At 46.1% G+C, this 27,931-nt stretch overlaps 1 protein-coding gene across 1 annotated transcript; it reads right to left on the reverse strand.

Moving 5' to 3' along the window:
• Window positions 1-149: 149 nt before the first annotated feature.
• Window positions 150-24,158, reverse strand: ARF3 (ARF GTPase 3). The gene is made up of 5 exons (XM_079773722.1): window positions 24,000-24,158; window positions 10,788-11,028; window positions 9,848-9,958; window positions 9,483-9,607; window positions 150-8,920 (listed from the first exon to the last, which is right to left on the reverse strand). Exons 2-5 carry the CDS (start codon window positions 10,933-10,935, stop codon window positions 8,759-8,761), a joined length of 546 nt encoding a protein of 181 aa, XP_079629848.1. The 5' UTR covers window positions 10,936-11,028; window positions 24,000-24,158; the 3' UTR covers window positions 150-8,758.
• Between the last annotated feature and the right edge of the window lie 3,773 nt (window positions 24,159-27,931).

The raw sequence follows: 27,931 nt of genomic DNA on the forward strand, positions 1-27,931 counted from the left end.
CAGACTCTACACAAATGTTTTATTTTTAATAACTATAGCATACAACACTAAAAAGAAAAAAACACACCAAAAACAAAGACCTAACTATACTAGTATGGAAAATCTCAGACAATTGTATACATTAAGTTAAAAGCAAGAGTAATGGATGTGATGAGCCCCTTTATATTTTAACCTTTCTCCAAATATGTATAGTATATTTAGAAAAGGAACTATAAGGATGTCCCCTTTGGGATGGGAGAAGAGTAGAGGGAAACAGGTTCCCCATGTTGCACTATACATTTATATATTGTTTGGATGTTTTACAATAAAAATTACTGTTATAAAAATTTTAAATTAAATATTAAATGAATTAACAATATATGGTCCTGCATTACATAATGTTTCAGTCAACAACAGACTGCATATTCAATGGTGGTCCTGTAAGATTATAATTTCTATAGCCTAGTGATGTCATAGATATGGTAGCTGTCCTAATGTCATAGTCCAGTGCATTACTTGTGTTTGTGGTGATGCTGATGTAAACAAGCCAACTATACTCCTACACGTATAAAAGTAGAGCACAGACAATTATGTACGGTACATACTTGATAATGATAATAAATGTTACTAGTTTATGTATTTACTACACTATACTTTTTACCATTATTTTATCTTTATTTTTCAAATATATTCTTATTGATTTCAGAGAGGGAGAGGGAAAGACAGAACATCAATGATGAGAATCATTGTTCGGTTGCCTCCTGCACGCCACATGATGGGGATCGAGCCCACAACCAGGCATGTCCCCTTGACCAGAATTGAACCTTGGATCCTTCAGTTTGCAGGCCAATGCTATATCCACTGAGCCAAACCATCTAGGGCTACCATTAGAGTGTGCTCTTTGTACTTATAATAAAAGCTTGTGTAAAACAGTATGCTGTTACACCAATAGCAGCCTCATACATCTCTGGGTTACTGTGTTTTTTGATTGCATTACTTTCTCTTGTACTTGACTTAGTTTTATATTGTTCTGTACAGCAACATACTGTACATGCTTGTAGCCTAGGAGCAATAGGCTACACCATATAGCCTATTAAGCGACACATGACTGCATAGCAATAGAAGGAAATGTGTGGGAGGTGTTGAATGAGCTGTGCTAACAAAGCTAAAGGAGCCAGACCAGGCGGGAAAAAGTCCTTGTGATTAGAACATAGGCAGCTCTGAAGACATTAAAAGAAAGTGGTATCTTTAAACAAGAGAGAAAGGATAAAGGCAGAGGGCCAGATATTTGGGGGAAATGAATGGACCAGTTTGGCTAGAATATGGGATTTAGCCAGGAGAGTAGAGGTAGTAGGAGAGGGAAGTACGAGCTGGTTGTGGAGAGCCTTGAATGTCAGACTGAGGCAGTGGGAACCCACTGAAAGTTTCTGAGCAAAGGGGTAACAGTGCATACTGTACTGATGTGTATCAGCTGATTGGACTGGTGTCATGAAGGAGGAAGACTATTATCCAGGTCTGAGGCTTTGTTTGGGATCCAAAGCAGAAAGGGAAGTGGGGGTGAAGTGAAGAGAGTGGTAGTGGGAAAGGAAAGGACAAAAACTAAGACAACAATATCACCAAAAGAGGGCAGCGCAAGAAGGCACTTTCTCCTTGGATCAAATTAGGAGGAACCTGAAGGACAGGGAACCTGAAGGACAGAGAAAGGTGAGATGGTTCTGGCCCAGCCCTGACTGGATGCACAACTTAATCAGAGAACCACTCCTGGAAAGGTCTCCCCTCTCAAAGGTGTCTCTGTTGGCAAACAGAAGAAATTCTACCACAGCCCCCTGCTTTCCAAAATTCATGGGGTACCCACTGTGCCCAGCTTAAGGACAATGATATTTATTCCTTCATCAAAGATGAGTGCTATGCCCAGCTGGTGTGGCTCAGTGGTTGGGTGTCAACCCATGAATCAGGAGGTCACTGTTCAATTCCCTGTCAGGGAACATGCCTGGGTTGCGGGCTCTATCCCCAGTAGGGGGCATGCAGGAGGCAGCTGATCAATCATTTATGTTTCTCTCTCTCTCTCTCTCTCTCTCTCTCTCTCTCTCTCTCTCTCTCCCCTTCTCTCTTCCTCTCTGAAATCAATGAAAACATATTAAAAAAAAAAAAAAAAGATGAGTGCCACTATGTGCCAAATAGTAAGCAGGGCACTGCTTTTTAAAAAAAGTTTTATTGACTGATTTGAGAGAGAGAGATTTGTTGTTCCACTCACTTATGTATTCATTGGTTGCCCTGACCGGGGGTCAAACCTGCAACCTTGGCATGTGGGGATGACGCTCTAACAACTAAGCTACCCAGCCAGGGCAAAGGTACTGCTTTTTGTTTTTTATGTTTATTTTAAACAGATTGTTAATAAATAAAAAGTCTGTGAGTCAGCATATGCAATTCTGCGTTCAAAATCTAATACCATATTTAAATATATATATATTTTATTGACTTTACAGAGAGAAAGAGGGATAGAGAGTTAGAAACATCGATCAGCTGCCTCCTGCACGCCCCCTACAGGGTATTGAGCCCACAACCAAGGTACATGCCCTTGACCAGAATTGAACCTGGGCCCTTCAGTCGGGGGGGGGGGGGGGGGGGGGGCAGAGAGCTGGGATAGGGGGAATGCTCTATTCACTGAGCCAAACCGGTTAGGGCTCTCATGCCATATTTTCAAGGGCATGCGTACCCTGGCTCACTAGATTTTTTTTTTTTTTTAATCCTCACCCAAGGATATGTTTTATTAATTTTAGAGAGGGAGAAAGAGGAAAGAGGGGAGGGAGAGAGAAACATCAATGTGAGAGGAAAAGATCTGCCTCCTGTATGGCAGCACAGTTCTGGAAACAGAATGCACTAAATGAATGTGGGGATCAAACCTGCAACCTTTATTTGTATGAGGCGATGCTCCAACCAGCTAAGCCACCTGGCCAGGGAACTAGATATTTTCTTTTTAGGTATTGCTATGCATTCATTCATCCAAGAATGATATGTTACCTCCCTCTCCATTCTCCCGTATGGCTGTTTTAGCCAGGGAGGTATCATCCCATCAATGCAAGATCTGGCATAGGCAGAAAAAAAAGATGCCCCGTTGCTTATCTATTACCTAAAGCCAAGTTAGCAAATTCCTGTGGTTCAGAGCCTCAAGTTAAACCCCACAACCCTTAAAAGGCCTAGTACTCAATTGTCCTAGGATGGCTCTTACCAATGTGTGGGATGGAAGGGTAGAGGTGGGAGGTGGGTGCTAGGTAGACAAGTTCATTCTGAAACATCCAGCCTGGCCTGTACTGACTGGCCAGACTCCTCAGAGATAGCTCTCAACACCTGGTTTGGATAAAGGGTGCATGGGTAGAGCTGTTCAGTTCTGGGCACAGAGAGCCAGAGTTCTGGCTTGAGTGTCTGCTCTACTCCACCTCATCCAGTTCTGAAGCCAGATTTGCTCCTAAACTAGAATCCAGATCCTCTCTTCTGTGGCCCATGGCTAAAGTGACACACACAAGCAGACACTCACCTCTTCATGGTGAACAGTCCGGCTCCAAGTTCACTTCCTGACTTCCACCCACTGCCTGCAGTGGTACTGCTCCCTTTACTGTACTCAAGGTTCAGATTTCCTCAGACCAAACCCTTTTCTCAGGAACTCAGGGTCATGCTTACCTCCATCCCAGCAAACAAGGCCAGGAAACTCATTAAGAATGAAAAACCTACAGAGGAAGGAAGTCATCTAGATCCTATCACTCCCCCGTAACCAGCATCCCTCCAATCACCAGGTTAGAAAGTAGAGAAGTGGACTTTGGCCCTCCTACCTCGACATCCTTCAGAACTGGAAAAGTCTGTTCTTAGTATTATTACCGCCTGCCCAGAGACAGCCCTCCCTGCACCAAGCAGGAGCAAAAAAAGGGTACCCCCTACATAGTGATTCCCAACTGTCACTACCCCATGTGGTACACTATGGATATCCCAAAGGATTCCAGAGCATCCCAGAAGTGGAGTCTCAGGCCTGTCCCTCAGTACAGTGGTTTGACTCCATTCTTAGCACAGGTCTGGAAACAGAAGGTACTGAATGAATACCTGTCAATTTTCTGCTCTGGCTAATCTAGACACTTGGACTGGAAGTGATGCAGTGAATACCCAGAGCCTTCAGGCCTTACACCTCTGAGAAACTCATACATACCCACACTCATCACTGCTCCCATACTCTGGAACGAAGGGAACAGTTCTGTCCTCCATCCCACCTGGACCCATGCAAAGCCTTTCATGGTTTTCTCCAGGCTCATTTTGGGACGTTCCCTGGCCCAGATAATCCTGAAATGGACCCTGGGCTCAAGTCCCCTGACAAGGCATGAATGAATAGCTATTCATGTTCTGAAAAGATAGGATTACTGTTTGTCCTAAGATCTGGGTGGTAAGCATTTACTTTGCAAGCACACCCATTGTTCCCCCATAGAAGCTGGGTTTAAGCATTTCCCTCCACCTCCTTTCTAGCATCCTAAACTGAGTGCTAAGGCTCCAAAGGGACTAAGTCATCCTCTTTCCCAAGTTTGTTCAGGGATCAAAAGATCCCCACTGGCCTGCCACCCACCTGAAGTCCTCTCCATGATCATTATGGAGAGGTATCTATCTACTATACAAACGAAACACTTGGGAAAGGAGCTCCTAAAATATCAATAACCTGTCACCAAGCAGGACTTCTGAGAAGACTGGAAGGAAAGTGTCATCCGATTTTGAGGGATAAGTGGATAATGTTTAAAGTTTATGGGGTTGAGCCTTAGCTGGTTTGGCTCAGTGGATAGACCGTTGGCCTGCAAACCAAAGGGTCCTGGGTTCGATTCTGGTCAAGGACACGTACCTTGGTTGCAGGATCCTCCCCGGCCCGGGCCCTGTTCGGGCTTGTGCAGGAGGCAACCAATCGATGTGTTACATCAATGTTTCTCTCTGTCTTTCCCTTTCTCTTTCACTCTCCCTAAAAAAAAAATTAATGGAAAAATAGCCTCGGGTGAGGATTAACAACAACCAAAAATAATAATAAAGTTTATGGGGTTGATAAGGGGATGTCTGGTTGGAGTAGTTTAAGGGTTTCATAAGGGCAAAAGCACTGGTCCTTGAGATGGTAGTTTATTTTAATAACAGGAGAGGGGCTGAAAAGGAAAACTGGAAGGGGGACAGGGAGGTAGCTGAATATAAATAATATACTTCACACTGATATTTGGGACTCTCAAACTTATAAGCCTAAATCCTGTCCCTTCCCCACAGCATCAGGGTGGGAAGACCTCTGTCTCCAAAATTTAAGGAGGTGGCAAGAGTGGGGAATGCCTGCCTGGCACACCTAGACCTGACCCACCCCAAGGGCAGTACCATTCCTTTCTTTGCCTAGAGCCAGACAATAGTAGCAGGAGAGGAAAAGAGTAGTGGTGGGAGTAGAAGGATGGGGCTTTATGAAAAAATATGTCCCCCCGCCAAATGTTTGTGGAATCTGGATGAAGCTGGAACCCTGACAATGGGGAACCCCATGCCTGAAGTAGAGGGGATGCAGGACCATCAGCTGTAAGGAGAATCAAGTTGACTACACTATCCAGATCCTTATCTTTTGTGCTTCTTCACTGGCAAAGTCCAGAACTACTAGTAAGTGGGCGAGGGGACTCCTATTTATAGATTTCTATCTATCCCTGTTTCAACTAGAAACACCTAATGCACAGGGCTGGGAAATGTGAGAATGGAGGTAATACGGGGCACTCAAAGTTCAGAGCCCTCTAGCCAGTGAAGTCCCTAAAGTCTACCAACAGGTGATACATATGGTGAAGTTCAGGGTTAAACCCTTTAGAACTAGAGTAACAAAGTCATGATGCCCTCACACTCTGGTGTCCAATTCATTTAGGACCCCCTCCCTGGATATGATGAGAAGACGTAGCATCGTGAAAATGAACCTAAATTCCTCTATAATCTCCTCTCCCTGGTCAAGTGCCCTTTACTCCCCTGCTGAAGGAGCAGTCTGGAGACAGGGACCAGAGACAGAACTACCCTCATCATTAAACCACTGTCCCAGGGCTGCTGCACAAGGATGAAGGTCTGCTCCAATGCTGCATAAAACATGTTTAATTTCCAACCATGGTCACAGTCATTTCGTATCCCACATTTTGAGCAAGGAGAGAGAAAGTGAGTTATTAAACACATATAGTCTACATTCCAGAGGAGGAAAAAAGAAGAGAAAACCAGTTCAGAACTGCAGTTACCACTATAATACCACAAACTTTGGGGGAGAAATGGGGAAACCCCAGGGAGAAGAAAGGCCTGAACAAAGAAAAGCATAAAATGAAATCGACCAGAGGAGAGGCAGGGAGGGAGTGGGCAGAAATGGAATGAAACACCCAGGCCCAAAAGACCTTTTAGGTGAATGGGAATGTAGAAAGGTCCACCCTGCCATGGGCCTAGCAGTCAGGGATACTACCAAGATCACTTACTGCCCCCTGCTGGACAGATCTCAAGCAGCACCAAGGCAACCACCAAGGCTGCTTCCTAACACCCTTAACCCCATTGGTCCATGGAGCCCTCCAAAATGAGGTGGGGGTGGGCCTGAAATGAGGAAAACCTACTTGGGACTAGTATCTAACTAAGGAAGGCCAGAGAGGGAGTTAGGTGGGAAAAGAGGCAAAGTCCTCACCAACCACAAAGATAGAGAGTGGGGAAGCCTAAGTAGGAAAGAAACAAGGAAAGGGGAGAGAAACAGGCAACAGCACTGAATGAGTTAGGAGGCCAAGGAAAGAGTTCAGGGAGAGAGGCAGCAGGAGCAAAAAAAAAATCTAAGGGGGGGGGGTGTGGAGGGAAGCATCTGTGGGGTCAGGGAATGAATACATTAAAATGAAATACAAGCTCCAGCACCCCACTTCCCCCACCACCAAACACACACATATACACACACAAAGGCCTAGAGAGCAAGAGACCTGTACACACCTTCTGCATCTTGGGTAAATGAAACATCACTAAGGAACTGGCACTGAGGAGGACATCTCTGGAACCTCTTTCACAGTTCAATCTGGGGTGGGGGTAAGGGCTATTAATCTGCCTGTTGTAGACAAAAGTCGAAGGAAGCCTGGCCCCATGGGGTGGGACCTGGGACAGCCCTTCTGGGAAGGGGTCCCTAAGTCATGCTGTGGGGGATACCCTGGGCCCTGAGCTGAGCAGAAAGGTATGGGGGCCATCTTGGAGCTCAGGGCGCAGCCAGCACACACAGGAGCCCACAGAAAAGCCACGGCTTCACATACATCGCAGGTCAGGACCTCAGGGAGGAGCGCCCCCTGCAGACAGGGAGACACAGTAGCAGCAGCTTCTGAACAACTACATAGTAATGGGGGGTTTGGGGGAGGGACCCTGAAGACCACTGCATTACACCAGCACCAACAACCACTTCAGAGTTCTAGTTCCTCCACTCCAACCCACAGATCTGTTTATGGGAGTGAGTGAAGAGGGCAGGGGAAACCTGTTGGGATGGAGGTGGTAGGGACAGCAGGATGGTCTGAGGTCTGGAAACAGAATAGAAAATTTCCATCCCTCCACACATCCTGGACTAGAAAAAACAACAACCCTGGACAACAGGGACCAATATTGAGGTCTGCTGTGCCACCCCCACTCCCCAATCAACCATCCAGCGAGCCTGGGACCACTAGAGTGAGGAAACTTCTGACAAAGGACAGATGAACCACCAGTCCCCAAATTCAGAAGATTGAGGAGGGGGGCGAGGAGGAGGGGAAGGCAGGGATAGGACTGAACCATGCATCTCACCTTCTCATAAAAACAACAGGATGAAGATGGAAAACCTGAGACCCTCCCCAGGTACCCTGGGTCTCAAACAACATGGTTTTGTATCTCCACCCCTCCCCGCTTCAAGCTCAAGAGGAACAGATCTAAGGAAGAGGAGGAGGGAGGATCAGTTGAACACTCTTGAGTGGTAAGAGTGAGTGGGTTCCTCTCTCCTTCCCACTAACAAGGCAGGGCAGAATGGCATCTCCTTGGAAACAGTCACCTTCTGCCCTAAGCAGGGTGAAGAAAGGGGTAATAGGAAGATGGTGGTGGAAAATCCATCATCTGTCCTATCATCCAGGAAAACCTACCTGCAGAGAAGAGAGGAACCAGTGTAAGATTGGGGCAGCCTTCCCTTGACCTTATTCCCTTTATCTCACCAACATGGGAGGGGCAGGTGATAGGCTAGAGTGGGCTGCAAGCCCTGAGCTGCCCTCCACCTGCTCTACCCTTCTCCCTGGCCCCTACATATGTATCTCTTTATACATGTATATACACGCGCACACATGCACGCACATAAAGAGAGGCCCGTGCAATTTCCACGTAGAACAGGGAGAGGGTAGTGAAGGAAAAAAATGGTAGGAGAGGGGCCTGCAGGGAGAGGGAAGGGACTCAGATGCCAAGAGCACAGCAACCAGAGCCAAACGAAGCAAACAGAGAAACTACCCCACCCCACTTCCCGAACCTCAGAGGACGGGGGAGGCACCCCATGAAACCATAACAACCTTGTTTTTGTTTTAAATCTGATAAATTGGAATGATTCATCATAAGGACAGCAATTGGGGACTGGTCATGGACAGGGGAAAGAAGGGGAGGCAGGAGAGACAAGGCTCTTATTGGGCATGCGGACATGATACCCAGGGCCCTGGCCACACTGGCACCGGGAAGGAAGGGGTAGGGCTGGGCAGGGAGACAGTAGGTATGTTAGGGGTGGTGGGGGTGGTCGGAGAGAGCTGCCTGGCTCTCACTTCTTGTTTTTGAGCTGATTGGCCAGCCAGTCCAGGCCTTCGTACAGCCCGTCCCCACTGGTGGCACAGGTGGCCTGAATATACCAGTTGCGATGACGCAGGGAATGCAGGCCCAACTTGTCTGTGATCTCAGCAGCATTCATAGCATTAGGCAAATCCTGGAGCACGAGGGAGACACAAAGAAAGGAGCCTCAGAATCTTTCAAAGGCTTCTAGAGCACCCATTACCAACGAGAATTTTACCAGTACCCTCTCCTCCTCCTCCTCCTCCACTTTAGGGACTCAGAACAAGATCCTGAGAAGCTGCTTTGCACTTAATCATCCCAGAACCCCAGATCCAAGATATCAGAGGTCATTCCATTGGATTGGTGGAAACCAAATATGGGAATGATAGGGAAGTAGAGAGGTGATTGAGATTGGGCCAAGAAACCAGGTCTGTCTGACCTAGGAGTGAGGGCAGTTCCACTGAAGTAGACAATAGGGAAGATGTAAGAGGAATTTGAGGTGATGCATCTACCACACCAATCCCTGAGGATAGAATGTTGCTAATTAAAGCAAGGATGGGGGACAAGAAGTGCATAAAAAGCCAACTTATCCTATTTCCCACACTTCTAAAATTGAGAGCATAGTCATAGGGTTTCCTATACATTGAGCTCCAAGGCCCTTGATTTCTGAAGCCAGGCTGCCCTCTCTCAAATCCAGAGGTGGGGAGGAATCTCACCTGTTTGTTTGCAAAGACGAGGAGCACAGCATCCCGAAGCTCATCCTCTGCCAGCATCCTCATCAGCTCCTCCCGGGCTTCATTTACTCGCTCCCGATCATTGCTGTCGACCACAAATATCAACCCTAGGGAGGCAGAGCATGGGCTGCACAGAGACGACAGATGAATTCCCCTCCCCCACCACCAAAAGACAACACCCTCCTTATAGCTTCCAAATATTTGCAACATCTGCTCCTCTTCTCCCACCCATAGGAACTACTGCAGGGTCAGGGTTCGCTACCTACCCATAACCAAGAGTGACAGCCACACTCTTTGCTCACACCCAACCAACCCATGCCAGTCCCTGGACAAGTCAAATGCCATACCTTGGGTGTTCTGGAAGTAGTGTCTCCAGAGAGGCCGAATCTTGTCCTGGCCACCCACATCCCAAACTGTGAAGCTGATGTTCTTGTACTCCACTGTCTCCACATTGAACCCTTTGGGGGGAAAAACAGGTAATGGCCAGTTGGCCGCAAACACCAGGTCTGCAAAAGATGCCCTATTGGGTTCATTTGTTTTCCCAGCCTTGGCCATGATCCCAACAAGGAAACAAAATCTAAGGCTTCCTCAGAACTGGTGTTGACATTTTAGCCTAAAGGCCAAAAAGAAAAACTAAGGGAAGAAGTGGAAGAGGATGAGGAGGGCCCATCAGGAGGTTCATGATCGCATGGGTAACGTGAGCCAACCTTCCTCACTCATTCTCAGTGTTTGGCTCTCCCACCTACAAAGAAATGACTCAGCTCCATTCCGGTACATTGGCCACCAGAGTATTTCTCAGCTAAGAACTGGGGCCTGTGAGGCAGAGTGAAGAAAAGAAGTGATCTGTAGTCCTGGAGCCCCAAATGCAGAACCACCTACAGATGATGATCTGGAGCCCCATCCATAAGCCAAATGTTCTCCCTCCTACAGGCAGTTCCTAACCAGGATCAGGGCCACTGAGGATCTAAACTGAAGCAATTCCAGGCCTCTGGCAAGAACATCAAAGCCCTTCACCTGCTTTCTAAACAACACAGAAAACAAACCAGCTCAGTACCTGAGGGCAACTTCTGAGTGCCAGGCTGCCGAAGTTCCTGCATCAGAGGAGGCCAGGGTAGGTGGGCAAATAGCAGCCCCAGCACCTGCTAGTAAGCTAAATAACCATCCTTCCCTGAAACCCACAAATTGTATGGACTTGCCTGCTGGCCAGGTGGAGGAATCTAGGGATAGGCCCCCAGCCTGGCTGCTCAGCGGCTGGCATGAAAGCTTACATCCAAGCTGTGTCCTTACCAATGGTGGGGATGGTTGTGACGATTTCCCCCAGTTTCAGCTTATATAGGATTGTGGTCTTTCCTGCAGCATCCAGGCCCACCATCAGGATGCGCATCTCCTTCTTCCCAATCAGGCTCTTGAGAAGGTTTCCAAAGATATTACCCATGATCACAGCAGCTGCTTCCTGAAGACAGTAGGGCCCAAGCGGGGGCAGTGGCAGTTTGGTTTTGACCTGGTCCCTGCTATGGAGGACTTGATCCTAGGCAAAGAAATATAAACTCATTACCACCATCTGCTCATCAGAATTTCATGTAAATGGGAATTGTCAAAGTCAAAGCTGGAGTCCATTGATGACAAAACTGAGAGCCTGAGGGGACTATGAAGATTAAGGCCCAGCCCTGACTGGTTGGAGGATGGAGCGTTGGCCTGAGGGGACTATGAAGATTAAGGCCCAGCCCTGGCCTTCGGACTGAAGGGTCCCAGGTTCGATTCCAGTCAAGGGCATGTACCTTGGTTGCGGGCACATCCCCAGTGAGGGGTGTGCAGGAGGCAGCTGGTCGATGTTTCTCTCTCACTGATGTTTCTAACTATCTCTCCCTTCCTCTCTGTAAAAAAATCAATAAAATATATTTTTTAAAAAAGATTAAGGCCCAATGAGACACACCTTGAGCCTTTGGGAGCGGAGACAAAGCAGTGAACACCCATGACCACTGCTCTGCCACTAATCTACATGTGACTTTGGATGAGTTATTTCACCTGTAAATGGAAGGGTGTTGGAACAGATGATTTCTAAAATCCCTTCTAACTCTGGCCAGTGTGGCTCAGTTGGTTGGGCACTATCCTGTGCATCAAAAGGTTGCTGGTTCAATTCCCAGTCAGGGCACATGCCCAGGTTGCGAACTTGATCTCTGGTAGGGGGCAGCAGCCAATCATGTTCTGCTCGCATATAAATGATTCTCTCTCTTTCCCTCTTCCTTTCTCTCTCTCTAAAAATCAATTTTTTAAAAATCTTAAAAATAAATGAAGTCCCTTCCATTCTGACCATCTATACTATACCCAAGGTGTTGCAAGATCATTAATGCCCCTCCCTCCAACATCACCCTGACACTTCTGGAAAGGGTGGGAGAGCAGGGAGTGGAATGAGGAGTGGCTCTTGGTGACTCCCGACAAGGTTCAGGCTTGCCAGGTTCCCAAGGTTTATGTCTCTGTTTTAATCAAGAGACTGCTTCTGTCTTCTGCAATTCCACCTTCCTTCTACACATCAAAATTAACGAGGAAAAAAATAAGACAGCGGCACACCTAAGAGTCTGATCCTTTTCACTCTGTGAAATGCTGGCTGTGAGAGTGGTGCCCTGTTCACACAACAGTCCACTCGGAGTTGGGAAGTGGGGGTGAAGAGACTACCTCTTGTTCCTCAGCCAGGCAAATCCTAGGCTTGCCATGGCCCATCCAAGGCCAGCTGCTCCACATGGGTCACAAAGCACTGAGGCTTTCTTCCTTAACCCCTTCGGTCTATTTTAAAACCAAAATCAGGTCATGTTGCTTCTCTGTTCAAAACCCTTTCTTGGCTTCATATCTCCCTTTCTGTAAAACCGAAAGCCATACCATGGCCTACAAGGTCCTGCAAGATCCGCATGCCCCCTGCTTCTCTCATCAGATCCACTACCCTTCCCATTGCTTACTCCACCCAATTCCCCAACACTTTCCTGCCTCAAAGCTTTGTAATTGCTATTCACTCTGCCTGAAATGCTTCCTCTCCTAGACAACTTCATGGAGTACTCTCTCACTTCCAGCAGGTATCTATTCAAATGTCACCTTACCTAAGAGGCTTTCTATAACCACCTATGACAGCACACACACACACACACACACACACTCTCTCTCTCTCTCTCTCTTCCCTCCACCCCATTTATCCCACTTTTCTTCACAGCATTTATCACCATCTTACACATCTCACATTTGTTTCTTGTTCTACTATTTTTCTCCTCCTACAATAATGTCAGCTCCTTATCTATTTTGTTCACTGCTGTTTTCCTGGTACCTTGAATAGCATCTGACACATAGCATATGAATAAATGAATTAACTCTCGGGGTCTCTTCTGATCTCACTAACAGCTTACTAAGATCAGATGCTGCCGAAACCGACGCTCAGTGGATAGAGCGTCGGTCTGCGGACTGAAAGGTCCCAGGTTCGATTCCGGTCAAGGGCATGTATATTGATTGCGGGCACATCCCTGGTAGGGGGTGTGCAGGAGGCAGCTGGTCGATGTTTCTCTCTCATCAATGTTTCTAGCTCTCTATCCCTCTCCCTTCCTCTCTGTGAAAAATCAATAAAATATATTAAAAATATATATATCAGATGCTTATATCTGGTACATAGTAGGCTCTTAACAAACACCTGCTAACAAAGGGAAGAACCATTATAAAGGTACAAAATGCCCACTCCAATCATTGCCCCCAACAGATCAGAGTCATTTATTCCCTCTCGTCCTCCCTCCCTTCTCTGTGACACAGGACAGCCACAGAAATGCAGCTTTAAAACAATGAAATGGGGATTCAGAATCGTGCCTGCCAGCCAGTTCTCTGTGCCTGAGGGAGATCCGCGTCAGCATCAGCTTATTCAGCTATCACCATATGCTGGCTGCTCTGGTCTGGGAACCAGAAGCATGCATACACACACATACACACACACACACCCAGCAGGCAAAGGAACAGGTCAAGACAGAGTGCACCAAACCCAAGAATGTGAAAAGTGGATGGGGAGGAATCCTATTTACAAGCTAAAGTCTGGAGGTTTGGTGGGAGTTTAGTTGTTTTTTTTCAACAACTATTTCAGATTTGCTTTCTGTTTTTGTTTTTCCTATTTCCCTCAGTTTGTAGCAAATTCCAGAACACACAAAGGGGCCACATCAATAGCCCCTGGAGACCAAAGTACTAGTTTGTCCAAAAAACAGAAACAAAGCGTGCTTATGGAATGTTTCATCTTCAAAGGCCTCCCCAGATATCCACTAATGAGCCAGGCGTGGTGCTCCCGGTAGGTTCCCCAGAGGAACCCTGCCCTTGACCCAGAAGGCTCACAACCCAGGGAGAGGACCCGGCTCAACCTTTGGGCTCAACTTCAGCCAAGTCACCCACTGGCCATCCTCCCTGCCAATCCTGCCTCAACCCACCCAGGCTGACCAGACAGATTCCCAAGGATCCCTGAGGCAGATGGAACACCTGCCTAGCTTAATATCAGATCCCATTTTTGGCAATCGGTGGTAGGCTGTTGGTTCTGCTACCATCACTTCCAGAAATTTAAACCTTCCCCAAGCCTTCCTAGTTTTCATCTTGTCTCCTGCTCAGGTAGCCTTTCCTTCAGCTCCAAATGATTCTTTGCTTTAAAGGTTAGGTAATAGGGTTTGGCTCAATTTCTGAACTGAATTTATACCATACATTTACCTTGCTGTCTTTCATGACTGGAACAACTGCTGGTTTGGAAACACCAGAGAGGACCAGAAGACTAAAATTGGTGGACTTTTCTCTTGCCATTTAATATGCAATGGGGCTGATGGATAACTAATAAAATATCCAAGTAGTTACCATGTGTTCCCTGGGGCAGCCCAGGGCCTTGAAATTAATGGATAGTATGACTCCTCTTTAATATAATCAGGAGCTTGATTCAGACCAACATTCTAAAGTGGGTGTTGGCTTTCTTGTCTTGGTTTTCTCTGTCCCTGCATATTACCAGCAAGAAAGCATGTTACTCCTACCAGCAGGATGGTAGTAACTTTCAGCTTTGTGCTATGAACACGAATATTTGGCTCTAATGCCAATTCTCACTTTCACCATAAAGCATTTCTAGAAAAAGCTCTGGGTAGCAGAATGGCTAAAACAAAACAAAAAACCCTACAGTATGCAGAGATTGTTTCCCTGCATACTGTATAGCCTATAGTTACTCTCTTTTATCACAGATGGTACTCCTGTGTGGGCAGGGCAAAATGCCAGGGTTCCATGCTAGTACAAACCAGAAATCAGCAGTGAAAACTGAAGGTGAGTGGCTTAAGATGAAAAATGGAATACAGTAATACCTCTATTAACAAAGAGGCATCTCAACATTCTATTTTATAGTCACAAACTTTGTTATCAGTGGTAAAAATAACAATAGCTCTAAAAACATGTTCCAGTACAATCTGTGTGGGACATTGCAGGAGTTCAATCAAGTGCATTGGCTGATTTAAGCTTCATCTGAGGATGTCCTCACTGAGGACCAACCAGTCCTCAATTCCAAGCCCCCTCCCCCACCAGGAGAGGCAGGTTGTTGCTCTAAGTGGCTGCTGCTCATCACGTTGACTTATGTGTGTTGCAGGAACATGCCTGCCTCACTCTCCAGGTGATTTTGAGAGTCACAGCTCAGCCTGACATGCACTCACCCCTGCCTGACTCCAGTACCTGGCTCAGGCATGTGTTTTGAGACACCTCTGAGAAGATTCCTGATCTGGCACCGCTTCCTCTTCAGGCTACATAAGTTCAGGGAAAGGAAGACTAGTCTCTCCCAAACCCTCTGCTGCCAGGCAGGGTACACTAAAAAGCAGCTTTGTTCCCAGATAATTTTCGAATTGAGATATCACTAAAAGAGATGCTATTTTTAGTACAGCCAATGGAGCAGACCAATAAAATTTAAGTAAATAAAAGCAGGGTCTGCCTGTATCTAGTTTCCTTAGTGCAGCTGGCTTGTGACTGACCTCTGTAAACTTTCCAAGTTTTTGTCTCAAGAGCACTATAATCAGCACATAAGAACTCTTAGATTAGTATCTCAATGACTTCTATTGGACTCAAAGAGTTCCCAAAGCCAAGAAAGAGCTTCTGATGTCAGCTTCCATCCATTCATTAAACATTTATTGAGTATACTGAACTAGGGATACAGAGATGAAGACAGTTTCTGCCTTCACGAAACTCAGTCTTTGGGGGAGAAAAACTAGTGAACAAAGGGTTACAAAACAGTGCGAGGATAAGAGTGGGATAAGCTCACAGTATTATGGGGAAAGGTGGAGCAGTTAATCAAGACTGGGGGGTAGGCCCTGGTTGGTTGGGCTCACTGAATAGTGTTGGCCTTTGGACTGAAGGGTCCCGGGTTTGATTCTGGTCAAGGACACATGCCCAGGTTGTGGGCTCGATTCCCAGTAGGAGGCGTGCAGGAGGCAGCCGATCGATCAATGATTCTCTCTCATCATTGATGTTTCTCTCTCTCTCCCCCCCCCCCCACTTCCCCTCTGAAATCAATAAAAAAATATTTTTTTAAAAAGAAAAAAGACTAGGAGGTAGCCTTAGCCGGTGGTATTCAGAAGTTAGAGCGTCAGCCAGCACGCCAAAGGGTCACGGGTTCTTTTCACAATCCAAGGCACATACCTGGGTTGCAGGTCGATCCCTGGTCAGGGTGCATGCGGAAGGCAACCAATCGATGTATCTCTTTCACATTGATGTTTCTCTCTCTCACTCTCTCTGTCCTCCCTTCCCCCTCCCTTCCTCCCTTTCAGGCTCTCTAAAGATCAATGGGGAAAATATCCTCAGGTGAGGATGAATAAAAACAAACAAAAGACTGGGGAGTAAAGGACAATTCATTGATGTGATACTCAGGTCACATCTGAACTGACTCCTGAAGGAAAAGCATGAAGTAATCAGACAATAGAGAGGAGGGAATGGGGCTGAAGGAACAGCCATTTGCAAAGGCATAAAGACCTGAGTTAGGCCCTGGCCAGTGTGGCTCAGTTGACTGGGCATCTGTCAAAAAGGTTGCTGGTTTCATTCCAGGTAAGGGTACATGCTGGGTTGTGGGCTCGATCCCCGGATAGGAGGCATCTAGAAGGCAGCAGATGGATGTTCTGCTCTCACATCAATGTTTCTCTCTCTCTCCCACTCCCACTCCCTTTCTGTTTCTCTAGAAATCAATTTTTTAAATCTTTAAAAAATATATTTTAAAAAAAGACATGTTAAAGATGGCAGTTTTTATTAGCAAAAGCCAGGTGCAAATGGGAGGTAATTCATTTGGACGCAGCATGGTGAGTAAAGTGATGAGGATGGAGAGATAAGCAAGGACTAGATCATAAAGGGTTTTAAAGGTCATACTGAGTAACATGATCAGATATGTGCTTTAGAAACATCATTCTGGCACCAGTTTAGGGAATAAATTGAGAAGGGAAAGACTAGAGGCAGAGAGAACACTGGGGAAGTACAATAATATAGATGAGAAATCAAAGGTTCTTAACTAGAGAGGACAGATTGGAGGCATCAAAACAGTGGAACCCACAAGATTTAATGACTGATTAAACATAGGAAGGAAGAGAAGACAAGTCAAAGATGATTCTCAGGTTTCTGGCCTGGGTGATTCAGTGGCATTTCTTTAGACGGGAAGTAACAAGAGGAACAGATCTGAGAGTAAAAATATTTATTTTTGGCCCTAACTGGTTTGGCTCAGTGGATAGAGCATCAGCCTGCGAACTGAAGGGTCCCAGGTTCGATTCTGGTCAAGGGCATGTACCTTGGTTGCGGGCACATCCCCAGTGGGGGGTGTGCAGGAGGCAGCTGGTCGATGTTTCTCTCTCATCAATGTTTCCAACTTTCTATCCCTCTCCCTTCCTCTCTGTAAAAAATCAATAAAATATATATTTTTTAAAATACTTATTTTTGGATTAAACACTGATTTTGAGGTGCTATGGTGTGAAGCGCAACAGAAAAGTCTGGGCTGGGTATTTAGGAATCACTTGCACCGATGGTAGATTAAGCCATAGAGGAACCAAGATGATCGATGATCCAGGATAGCTGCCTACCCAAAAGCCATCCTTTACCTTCTTTCTTCTAACAGAATCCCTAGTTTGTTTAGGTGCTGGTGTGGCGGAGTATGGGGTATGAGATACCCTTCCCTAGCCCTAGGGTATGAAAACTGATCAGCCTAAGGGATGTGGGCATTCCCTTTCCTTTGCCAGTGAATAAATCATGAATGGTCCTGACATTCTGTGTCTACTTAAACCATTTTTAAGTGCACAATTCAGTGGAATTAAGTACATTTGTGGGTAAAAAATATATACATATTTTCCTGTCGGAAATCAATTAAAAAATAATAATAATAAATAAAATAAAGAAAGGAAAGAAGGTCAAAGGCTTTAGAAAGGTCAAATTAAGCTCAGCTGGCTTGGCTCAGTGGTTGAGCAACGACCTATGAACCAGGAGGTCACGGTTCGACTGCGGTCAGGGCACATGCCCGGGGTTGTGGGCATGATCCCCAGTGTGGGGCATGCAGGAGGCAGCCAATCAATGATTCTCTCTCATCACTGATGTTTCTATCTCTCTCTCCCTCTCCCTTCCTCTCTGAAATCAATTAAAAATGTTAAAAAAGAAAAAGAGTGGTCAAATTAAGATAAGGCCTGAAACATACCTATTGAATTTAGCTACTAGACAATCAAGGATGACCTTTTTATAAATTAAAACATATCTAGCTTTTTAGGTTCCACTTGGTTCAATTAGCAGTGTTTAGGTTCAGGGCATTCACCTTCTAGTCAAAGAAAACAACCCCAGTAAGTATAGGATAACCTGAAGAAGGCCACACTACGAGCAAAAAAGGATCCTAAATTGCCATGTCTGATAGAGACCTTAGGAAGGCTCTGGTTTTTCCCATGGACAATACTCAGCAAGTGAGTCAAAACAGAGAATCAGGTCTGTTTCCGAATACACGGCCTACCCAAATAAAACAGTGACCTTATTAAAAAGCAAAAAACTAGACTCATTTGTTTCTTTGGAACATTCTGTGGTACTGCTCTCTGACCAAACCTTTCAGTTTGCCCTATTCTTAAAATCTAATGAGCTTACAACTGCTCCATTTCCTGACATTCTATGGCTGCTCCAATGCCCACATCTACAGTTTTGAATATTGAGAACACTATACTTTCCTAATTACAAAATCACAGAAATTCCACAAGTAGTCAGCCTAAAGTCCCAATAAATCTGTGCCTCAATCTGGTCCCAAAGCACAGGTCAAGATAGAGCTGCCAGCAAACAGATGAAACAGGAAGACAGGATTTGGAGAAGGCCAACCATTAGAGCACCCTAAGGATACAGAAGACAGGGAACTGACTACCTTGGGAAATAAAAGCTGTTTGTGATCCCTTATCACCAAACACACTTCCACTCTAGGACTTACCACAGTGTGTTTTATTCACATTTTTGTCTGTTTTACTCTTCAGAGCTGAAACTTCCCAGATAATATGTCTTCACAGGGCAGCTGGAGATACTGATCCCATCAGTACTATATGGCTAGGCAGGGCTTCAAGCGGCTAGAGCCCTTGGGCTAGCCATCTCAGGTTGCAAGCAGCTATGTCTGTCTCACCATTACCATCTTCTGTGTATGCCATGATGGAAAAAAGTTTGGGAAGTACTTCAGTAGACTATGAGCCTCTTGCCAGCAGCGACCATACCTTACTCATGTTTCATCTCCCCAGCACCTAGCACTACAATCTGTAGCTAGTGATTGACATGCTTGTTGAAAGGCACAGTACTACTGATGGTGGCAAAACATCTGTGAGGCTGAGGAAGACCTTATTCTTTAGGTAATCCCCAATCCTTTTCATGTATCTGACAAAGTGAAGAAGTGGTTTCTTTCTTCTCAGAGCCCTAGGATTCCATGGATAGGATTCAGAGGCTGCCTGGAGGGAGAAACCATATAAGAGGCTCTAATTATGCTCCTAACTCTCCACCACCACCAGAGCAGCGCCACTTTTACCCATTTTATGTATCAGACTTCAAGTAAGATTTTATATAAGGTAACCTTCGATTGCTTTAAAAAAAAATGTGGGGGCCCTAACTGTTTTGGCTCAGTGGATGGAGCGTTGGCCTGAGGACTCAAGGGTCCCAGGTTCGATTCCGGTCAAGGGCATGTGCCTTGGTTGTGGGCACAACCCCAGTGCGGGGTGTGCAGGAGGCAGCTGATCGATGTTTCGCTATCATTGATGTTTCTAGCTCTCTCTTCTTCTCTGTAAAAAATCAATAAAATATATTTTAAAAAATAAATAAATAAATAAATTTTTTAAAATGTGGGGGAGGAGGGGCCGGTGTGGCTCAGTGGTTGAGTGTCGACCTATAAACCAGGAGGTCACAGTTCAATTCCCAGTCAGGGCACATGCCTGGGTTGTGGGCTCAGTCCCCGGTGGGGGGTGTGCAAGAGGCAGCCAATCAATGATTCTCTCTCATCACTGGTATTTCTATCTCTCTCTCCCTCTCCCTTCCTCTCTGAAATCAGTAAAAATATATATATTTTTAAAAGCTTTATTGGCACTCTACCTATATTTGTGACAGATGTTAGAAACAGTATAGTAGATGGAATTACACAGATATCATAACTCTGGACCTTAATACAGTACATTCTGAAACATACTGAGAGGTAGACATTTAAAGGAGATAGGACTAGCCCTAGTCAGTTTGGCTCAGAGGATAGAGTGTGGGCCTGAGGACTGAAGGGTCTGGGGTTCAATTCTGGTCAAGGGCATATGCCCAGGTTTCCGGCTCAATCCCCAGAATCCCCAGTAGGGGTGTGCAAGAGGCCACCGATCAATGGTTCTCTCTCATCATTGATGTTTCTCTCTCTCTCCCTCTCCCTTCCTCTCTGAAACGAATAAAAATATTTTTAAATAAAAAAATAAAGGAGATAGGACTAAATGAAAAGTGGCCCAGAAAATGGATGATGATGATGAAATGCTTATCGAGAATTAAAACAATGGGACAGGAATCTAAATCCTGACCTAAGTCAATCAGGGTGCACCTTTATGGAAGAGTCGACCATTATCTCAGAGTCATGATGATTTTTTAAACATAAACACTGTTCTTTTTTGTTGTTGTTAATCCTCACACAAGGATATTTTACCATTGATTTTTAGAGAGTGGAAGAGAAGGGGAGAGACAGAGAAAGAAACATGGATGTGAGAGAGATACATTGATTGACTGCTTCCCACACGCCCTGACAGGGCTAGGGCGGAGGATCATGATAGAGCCTAAAACCACAGCCTACAACTGGCAACCAAGGTAGGAGTCCTAGACCAGAATCAAACCCTTGACTAGAATCAAATCCAGGACCCTTCAGTCTGAGGGCCAATGCTCTATCCACTAGCCAAACCGGCTAGGGCATAAACACTATTCTTGAGCCCCCATATCCTCACACAAGCTGATGGCTCAGGGACCTGCCTTGCTCCAGCTTCACCTCCCACTCAGGCAGCAGGAGCTGCCTCTGTGAAGTGGATGCTGAAAAAAGATTTCACTGCTCATAAACCTACAACCAGCACAGGAAGTCATGGTAACAGTCATCCCCTCTACAGGCGCCTCAGGCAGTAAGTTATTCTTATGTAAACCTTTAAGGCAGCCTAAGTGCTCATATTATTATTACCATTGTGGTGATGATTATTGATAGCAGTTAACATTTATTTGGGGCTTATATGTGCTTTGCACAATACTAATAATATACATAAGTGCTTTATGTGTATTATCTCATTTAATTCTCCTACCAATTCTACGAAGTAGGTACTATCATCATCATACTCTTTACAGATGAGGAAAATGAAACTAAAAGAGAACAAATAATTTCACGAAAATCATACAACTGGTAATAGTAGAGGCAAGATTTGAACCCAATTTTGTCTGATTCCAAATTCCACACTCTTAATTATTGTACTATTTTGCTTCTAAATTCACCTGCAACAAAAATGATTAGGAAAGCCAAACACTGCTATACACTTTGAGTCTCAGGCCTCTTGGCATCCATTTCTAAAGGTATATAGAGAAGCAGATTCCACAATTTCTCTCAGTTATTTACTCAGCTTTAAAAAACCTGGTTTTAAAGAAGTTCCTTCTTCTAACCAATAAATCCCGCCCACTATCCTGAGTCCATTTCCTCTTATGACTCCAGTGGAAGAGAGTAGCAGAAATGAACACACACAGTATCATCCTTTGTGCACTTAAGACTTCACTTCCAGTCTTTCCAGCCTGCTGCCTGCCTGCCTTTTATATATGCATTCAGTTTAATAATAGCAGCTACGATTCACTGGCACCAATTCTGTGCCAGGCACCACATACATTCATTGGTTCCCTCTTCCATAATCTCCAGGATCCCAATTTGCAGACAATACTCTGAAGGACTTACAGCTAATGGAGAGGACCCTTTGCCCAAAAGGGGGGAGCAAAAGATCTGGGATTTCAGATAAATGATTCTGTGCTCTAGTAATTTTTTGGGGGGGTAGGGGTCTTACTTTCCATTATCCATGCCGCTTTTGTGCTTCTTAGGAGAGTGGGGAGATCAAGACTTTTTAAAAAATATGTATTTTTATTTATTTCAGAGGAAGGGAGAGGGAGAGATAGAAACATCAATGATGACAGAATCATTGATCAGCTGCTTCCTGCACACCCCCTACTGGGGACTGCCCAGGCATATGCCCTTGACCAGAATGAAACCCAGGACCCTTCAGTCCATAGGCTGATGCTCTATCCACTGAGCCAAAATGGCTAGGGCCAGCGAGATCAAGACTTCTTATTACAAAGGCTAAAGGCCTTTGTACCTTCACTCAGCTACCTCCAGGCACTTTCCCTGACAGCCAAGCCATCTCTTTCTCCTTAAACTGTAGTAAAAAAAAGCTTGTTGAGTTCTATACATTCACATCCTCTGTTCATCATGAGTGCCCACTGTGTGCAAAGACCTTGTGGGAGACACAAGATGAGTGCCAATTCCTGCATTCAAAAAGCTTAGTCTCTTTCAAAAAGCAAGACTTGCACATAAAAATGTTGACTGTGCAAAGTAATAATTCTACGCTGGAAGACAGGAAGCATATGAATGTGTGATACATGGGGCCCCTTCCCAGATGAATCCAAGTTTATGATTAATTTTATAAAAAGGTGAACCCAATGGATCAGCTTCTTTATTAGAATGAGCTTTTACAGACATGTTATTCAAACTCAAGTCTAATGTGCAATGACCAAGTCTAATGACCAATTCACTGCCCCACTCCAGTCACAGTAAGTGGAGACACCCCAACAAGCTTAAGACAAAATGGCAGCAAATTAGGGACAAGGAAGGAAGTATGTGGGGACTAGATTCTGTTCTGTTGCACTGACCCAAGCAATCAGACTCCTGCAGCAGATCGCCAACCAATAAAACTTTCATGGGGTGACCCAATCCAAGAGCAGTAGAGACAGGTTTTAAGTTTCACTTCTCCTGCGCCCGGATGACCTCACTATTTCTTCTCACTCCTGACCACATACACACCACACTCCTCCGGGCCTGGCCAGAGAAAGCCTGGCAGTAATACAACCCAGAAGGAGGGGAACTCCCCCAAAAGACGAGCCACCACTTTGCTAATCAAGAGGCCTGTTTTAACAGGGAACTCCACCTCCCCCTCCTTTTCTCAAACCTAGGTGTAAGCAATGCCTCCATTTTCTGTTCCGGGAATCCTGGTACTTCCGAAAGAAAGAAAGCGGATTGGAAGACACAAACTCAGAGCCAGCGACCAGACGTTCCTTCCTCCAGTGAGACCGCCCCCGCTTCGCCTGGGGGAGGAAGGCACCACCTCTCTCTCCGAAGCAAGAACAGATCCCCTCCCCCTCTGCCTACTCTCCTGCTCCCCACCAGCTGCCCTCTTCCAATGTGCAGTTCCCCAGACCCCAAAGCGCAACCTCCACCAGAATAGGGGTGATCCTCTAGCCTGTCCTGCTGGCTACTCCCTAAACCCCTTATGCACCCCTACCCCACAAGGAGAGGGGTGTCACCACGGCAATGCTTCTCTATGGGCTCCTATTACTAAGGTAGAGGGGAAGAGGGGGTGGGAAAAAAGCAGCAATCCCTAGCCCTTTAACAGGAAAGGATACAAAACAGCCATCACCGCCCCCGCATCACCTCTCCCTGGACTGCTTTCCTCCTCCTCAATCCCGACTTCTCCAAAGCCCACCTTCCGTAGGCGAGGGGAACCTAACTGCAGTCCAGGTCGCCCCCTTGTGCGAGGCGGAGGACAAATCCGTAAGTGCCCCCCACCCCCACCCCAGCTCCGCGTCCTTCAAACGCTGGAGCCGGCGTGAGGGTGGCCCAGCGTCCCCTTTCCGAGCTCCCGGGTGGGAAGGACCACACTGCCCAAAGCCAGGCAGTGCCCGGCAGGGGGCTCTATGTCCTCAGCCCCCACCCCAAGCCTCTCCTCTACCGGGACCCGCCTTCCCTCCCCAGCCCCTCACCGGTTCCTGCTCCCAAGCTCTGCCGCTGCGGCCGCCGCCTCCGCCCCCGCAGGTTCCGCTCGGTTCTCGCTCGGCTCCCTCCGGCTCCCCCAGCCGATTTCAACGCCGCTGCTCCCCTGGCCCCGCTCCCCGGCTCCCTCCTTCCTTCCCTCTACCTAGCACCGGAAGCCGCGACAGCGACAAGGGCTGTGCGGCGCACCCCCACCCCCAGACCGGGATACTTCCCACCTCCCCGATCACGCGAGAACTGCGTGGCAGCGAGCGGCAGTTCTCGCGAGAGCCATCACCATGGCAGCGGCTGCTGCGGAGGCATCCGGGTGTTAGAACCGAAGCTCGGGCGGGGGCGATGTGGGGGCTGAAGGCTGTGGGCAATGGAAGCCGGAGCCGGGGAATGAGGAGGAAGCAGTGAGGACTGTGATGACAATACAAAGCTCCAGGGCCATACCTGAAGTTTAAGGACTGGGGCCGCGTGCTGGCCACACTGGAGACGGGTTGAGCTGAGAGCCTGGGGCACCTTGGGCAAAGCCCGAAGCAGGGTATGAGGGAATAGGCCTTGCTGTGGCCCGCTTAACTCCTCCAGACCTCACCTTTATTAACCAGGGCTAGCAGCATCCCCCTGAGAGCTCTCCTACACCAGTGCTACTGCTCACCGCTAGGTTATTCAGGGGTCTGAATCAAGATACCTTTTCCCATAGGGAAGAGAAGGGCGAGTGATGAATTTAAGAGACTGAAGGAAACATCTGAACTCTGGGCCTACTAGGAAGTTGGAATATTGAAGCCTGAGATGTGGTTTGAGGAAGTGTACCTAGGTGATTATGAATTTTAGTACCCCAAGGAAAGTGAGAGACTTTGCCTCCATGTTCCTCTCTTCCTGCCCATCCCCGCTTCCCTCACACTCATTTCTGCACCTGGTCTAGACCTGCAAAGTTGTGTTGGAACACTCAAGACTGTCATCAAAGAAAGGCGCCAACAATGCTAAGAACAGAAGAAGGTTCTTTAAGTGCCCTCGCTCTACATTGACAGCAATATAAGAGAACACATGGCTCTTCCCTAAGCCCTGAGCCAAAACTTGCTTTTCTGGATTTTGGGCCTTGTTTCTTGTATCCTGCCAAGAAGGAGTAGGCTGGTAGATAGCCACACTATGTCTACCTCTTACCCCATCAATCCCTGGTGTATGCATTCACCAGTCTCTTCCTCTTATCCCAGTCAGTTTTCTTCCATATTTTAACCTAGAGAATAACATGACCCTAGAATGTGAAGACAAGATGGTGAGGGATGAGATGGATAACAAGGAGCATGTTTATAACAAAGAGAGTTGTATCTGTCCTGAGCTGTTGCCCTTCAGGGCTTTTACCCTGCTAAGTTTTATGTTTTAAGTGGCAGAAGACTCCTCCAGTGTTATTACAGACTCCGAGAGTGGGCCCTGTGATACATTCACATAATTACTTTTTCCATTTCTTTTCCTAGAATTTTCTAGAAACACCCCACCAGGTTATGCCCCCACACTGATCACAAAAATTATACATTTAAAAACCCTTTCTCTAGTACCCAATGACATTAACATGACTTGTGGCTTTCTTATAGGAGGTGGAACCTGTCAGTGTTACTGCCCAAGACTTCAGATCCTCTCAAGGTTGGGTCCCAGGTGTGACAGAAGGATGGAAATGGTGCAACCTAATATGGTAAACAGCAAGGTATTTGAGTCAGAACTGATTAATGGGACTAGAGAATCTCCCATTTCTCCTGTCCTTCACTCCTTTGGAGTCTTGAGAAGAAAATGTCTGTTGCAGCATCACTGGGTGCTTCCCATGGAGCAAACAAATGCAAAGATAGGAGGGGTGCTGCCCAGTTGGAAATTAGTCAATCACTGCTACTCTCCAGCTTCCCAACCACTTGAAAGGCTAAGGGAGAAGAGCTCATCTAGAGCTGAAGGAGGCAGAGACCTGACTTACAGTTCATCAGTCTTTCTCCCTCCCTCTGACTTCCACTGGAGCTAAGTAAAAGCTGAAATTGTAGCCACCCGCTCTGTGGGTTGCATACTCCCACTCCTGCCACTGACCCCAGGCCTGGGCCTGAGCCCAGCTCGTGTGCCTGGAGCAGGGGTGTGGAAGGCAGGAGGGGCGGTGTTGGCCTTGCTGACAAAATCCATTTGGAATTTCTCAAGGTTGTGGTTTGGGGCTTAAGTTTGCCACAGAGTATGTGTGACGAAAGATGAGAGCTAGAAAGAGAGAAGGAGTCTAAAGGAGTACAGAGGAAGGAAACCAGAAAAAGCTAAAATATTCTTGCTGTGACTCCATTGGAGATTCTCTTTGCTCTTACTGAGTGTGCAAAATTCCCATCTGGATATTCCTTATCATTATTCTCTCTCATAGTCTATGTCCATTCTAGCTACATCCCACTATCCCCATATGCTCACCAGATACAGTCATTGCCTAAGTAAGGATGAGATATCTTCCTGCCTCCATCAAATTTCCAAACCCAGAATTCTCAATGCTCAAGTGGAAATTTAGGACATAAAATTTTGCCATAAAGTACTGCCCTAACCCAACACTCCTCAAAATGGTCTTACTACCCTGGTGTTAACATCATTTCACCTGACTTGAAGAGTAATTTGGGCAGCAGATATATCTGTTGCCTAGAGCAATAGATTTTCTGCCTTTTTCATCTCATTGCACACATAAACTAATTACTAAAATTCTGTGGCACACCAAAAAATATATTCTTTGCCCATCTGACAAAAAAATAGGTAGAATTTTGATTCGTTCACCCTGGACAGTTATTGTGTTAGCTGTTGTAGTTTTTTATTTGACAATTTAAGGAAAAAGAGGTCAGTGCCCCTGACTAAATAGTCAAGTATTGCATTATTGCATGTTTAAAAAATTCTTGAGACTCTGGCCAGATAGCTCAGTTGGTTGGAGCATCATTGCATCCCTTACACCAAAGGCCTTGGATTCAATTCCCATTAAGGGCACATACCTAGGTTGCAGGTTCGATACCCAGTCGGGGCATGTATGGGAGGCAACTGATCTATCTATCTATCTATCTATCTACCTACCTCTCTCTCTCTCCCCTCCCCCCCTTCCTCTCTCTCTTAAAAAATCAATTTTAAAAATTATTGTGGCACACCAGTTGAAAATTTCTGGCCTAGAATGTAGAATGTACTCTGCATTCTAGTCGTACGTTCCTTGGCCAAGGAGATGACCTGTTACAGTCAGCTTCTTGCAACCCCATAAGCAGTTACTTGTAAAGTTCTGAATGTGTGGTGCATGTCCTTTTTCCAAGTGAAAGATAATGGTTTGTTTTAAAAAATATCAGGCTAGGAATAGAAAGATTGGAATAAAAGACATTCTCTTTTCTCTAGTTATGGTTTCTTCTTAAAGATAAAGGAATTATTTCACTAAGATTAAAATTAAATGCAAAAGAGCTCTGAATAAGGAAGGACAAAATACATATGCAAATAATTCAGTGGGAGGGCATGCTGGTTTTGCTGGTTTCCAGAGCAAAAAAATTTCCCTTTTAGGCACAGGAATCCCTTTTATATGTTTCCCATTAGTCTTGTATCTACCTCCCAAGTTCTCTGATTTGGAGCCAGAGAGAAAAGCACCTGCTCTTTTGGGTGCAGGTTCAACGATGAGATACCTTTAGGACTTGAAAACCCCAAAACATGCCCTAGCCGGTTTGGCTCAGTGGATAGAGCATCAGCCTGCAGACTAAAGGGCCCCAGGCTTGATTCTGGGCAAGGGCACATGCCTGGGTTGCGGGCTCGATCCCCTGTGTGGGCCGTGCAAGAGGCAACCAATCAATGATTCTTTCTCATCATTGATGTTTCCATCTCTCTCTCCCTCTCCCTTCCTCTCTGAAATCAATAAAAATGCATTTATATATAAAAAAACAAAACCCCAACACAGAGGTGACCTCACAGTGTGGGGCAG

This window comes from Cnephaeus nilssonii, assembly GCF_951640355.1.
Source record: "Cnephaeus nilssonii genome assembly, chromosome: 6".
In the NCBI taxonomy this organism is placed as follows: Eukaryota; Metazoa; Chordata; class Mammalia; order Chiroptera; family Vespertilionidae; genus Cnephaeus; species Cnephaeus nilssonii.

What these genes read in the sequence shown, in the direction of transcription:
- ARF3 (XM_079773722.1), bottom strand. Translation starts at nt 10,935, where the DNA reads ATGGGTAATATCTTTGGAAACCTTCTCAAGAGCCTGATTGGGAAGAAG. An exon ending in CTACTTCCAGAACACCCAAG is followed by an intron (nt 9,608 to 9,847) that starts GTATGGCATTTG and finishes CTGCCTCCCTAG; the next exon opens with GGTTGATATTTGTGGTCGAC. An exon ending in TCGTCTTTGCAAACAAACAG is followed by an intron (nt 8,921 to 9,482) that starts GTGAGATTCCTC and finishes CTCGTGCTCCAG; the next exon opens with GATTTGCCTAATGCTATGAA.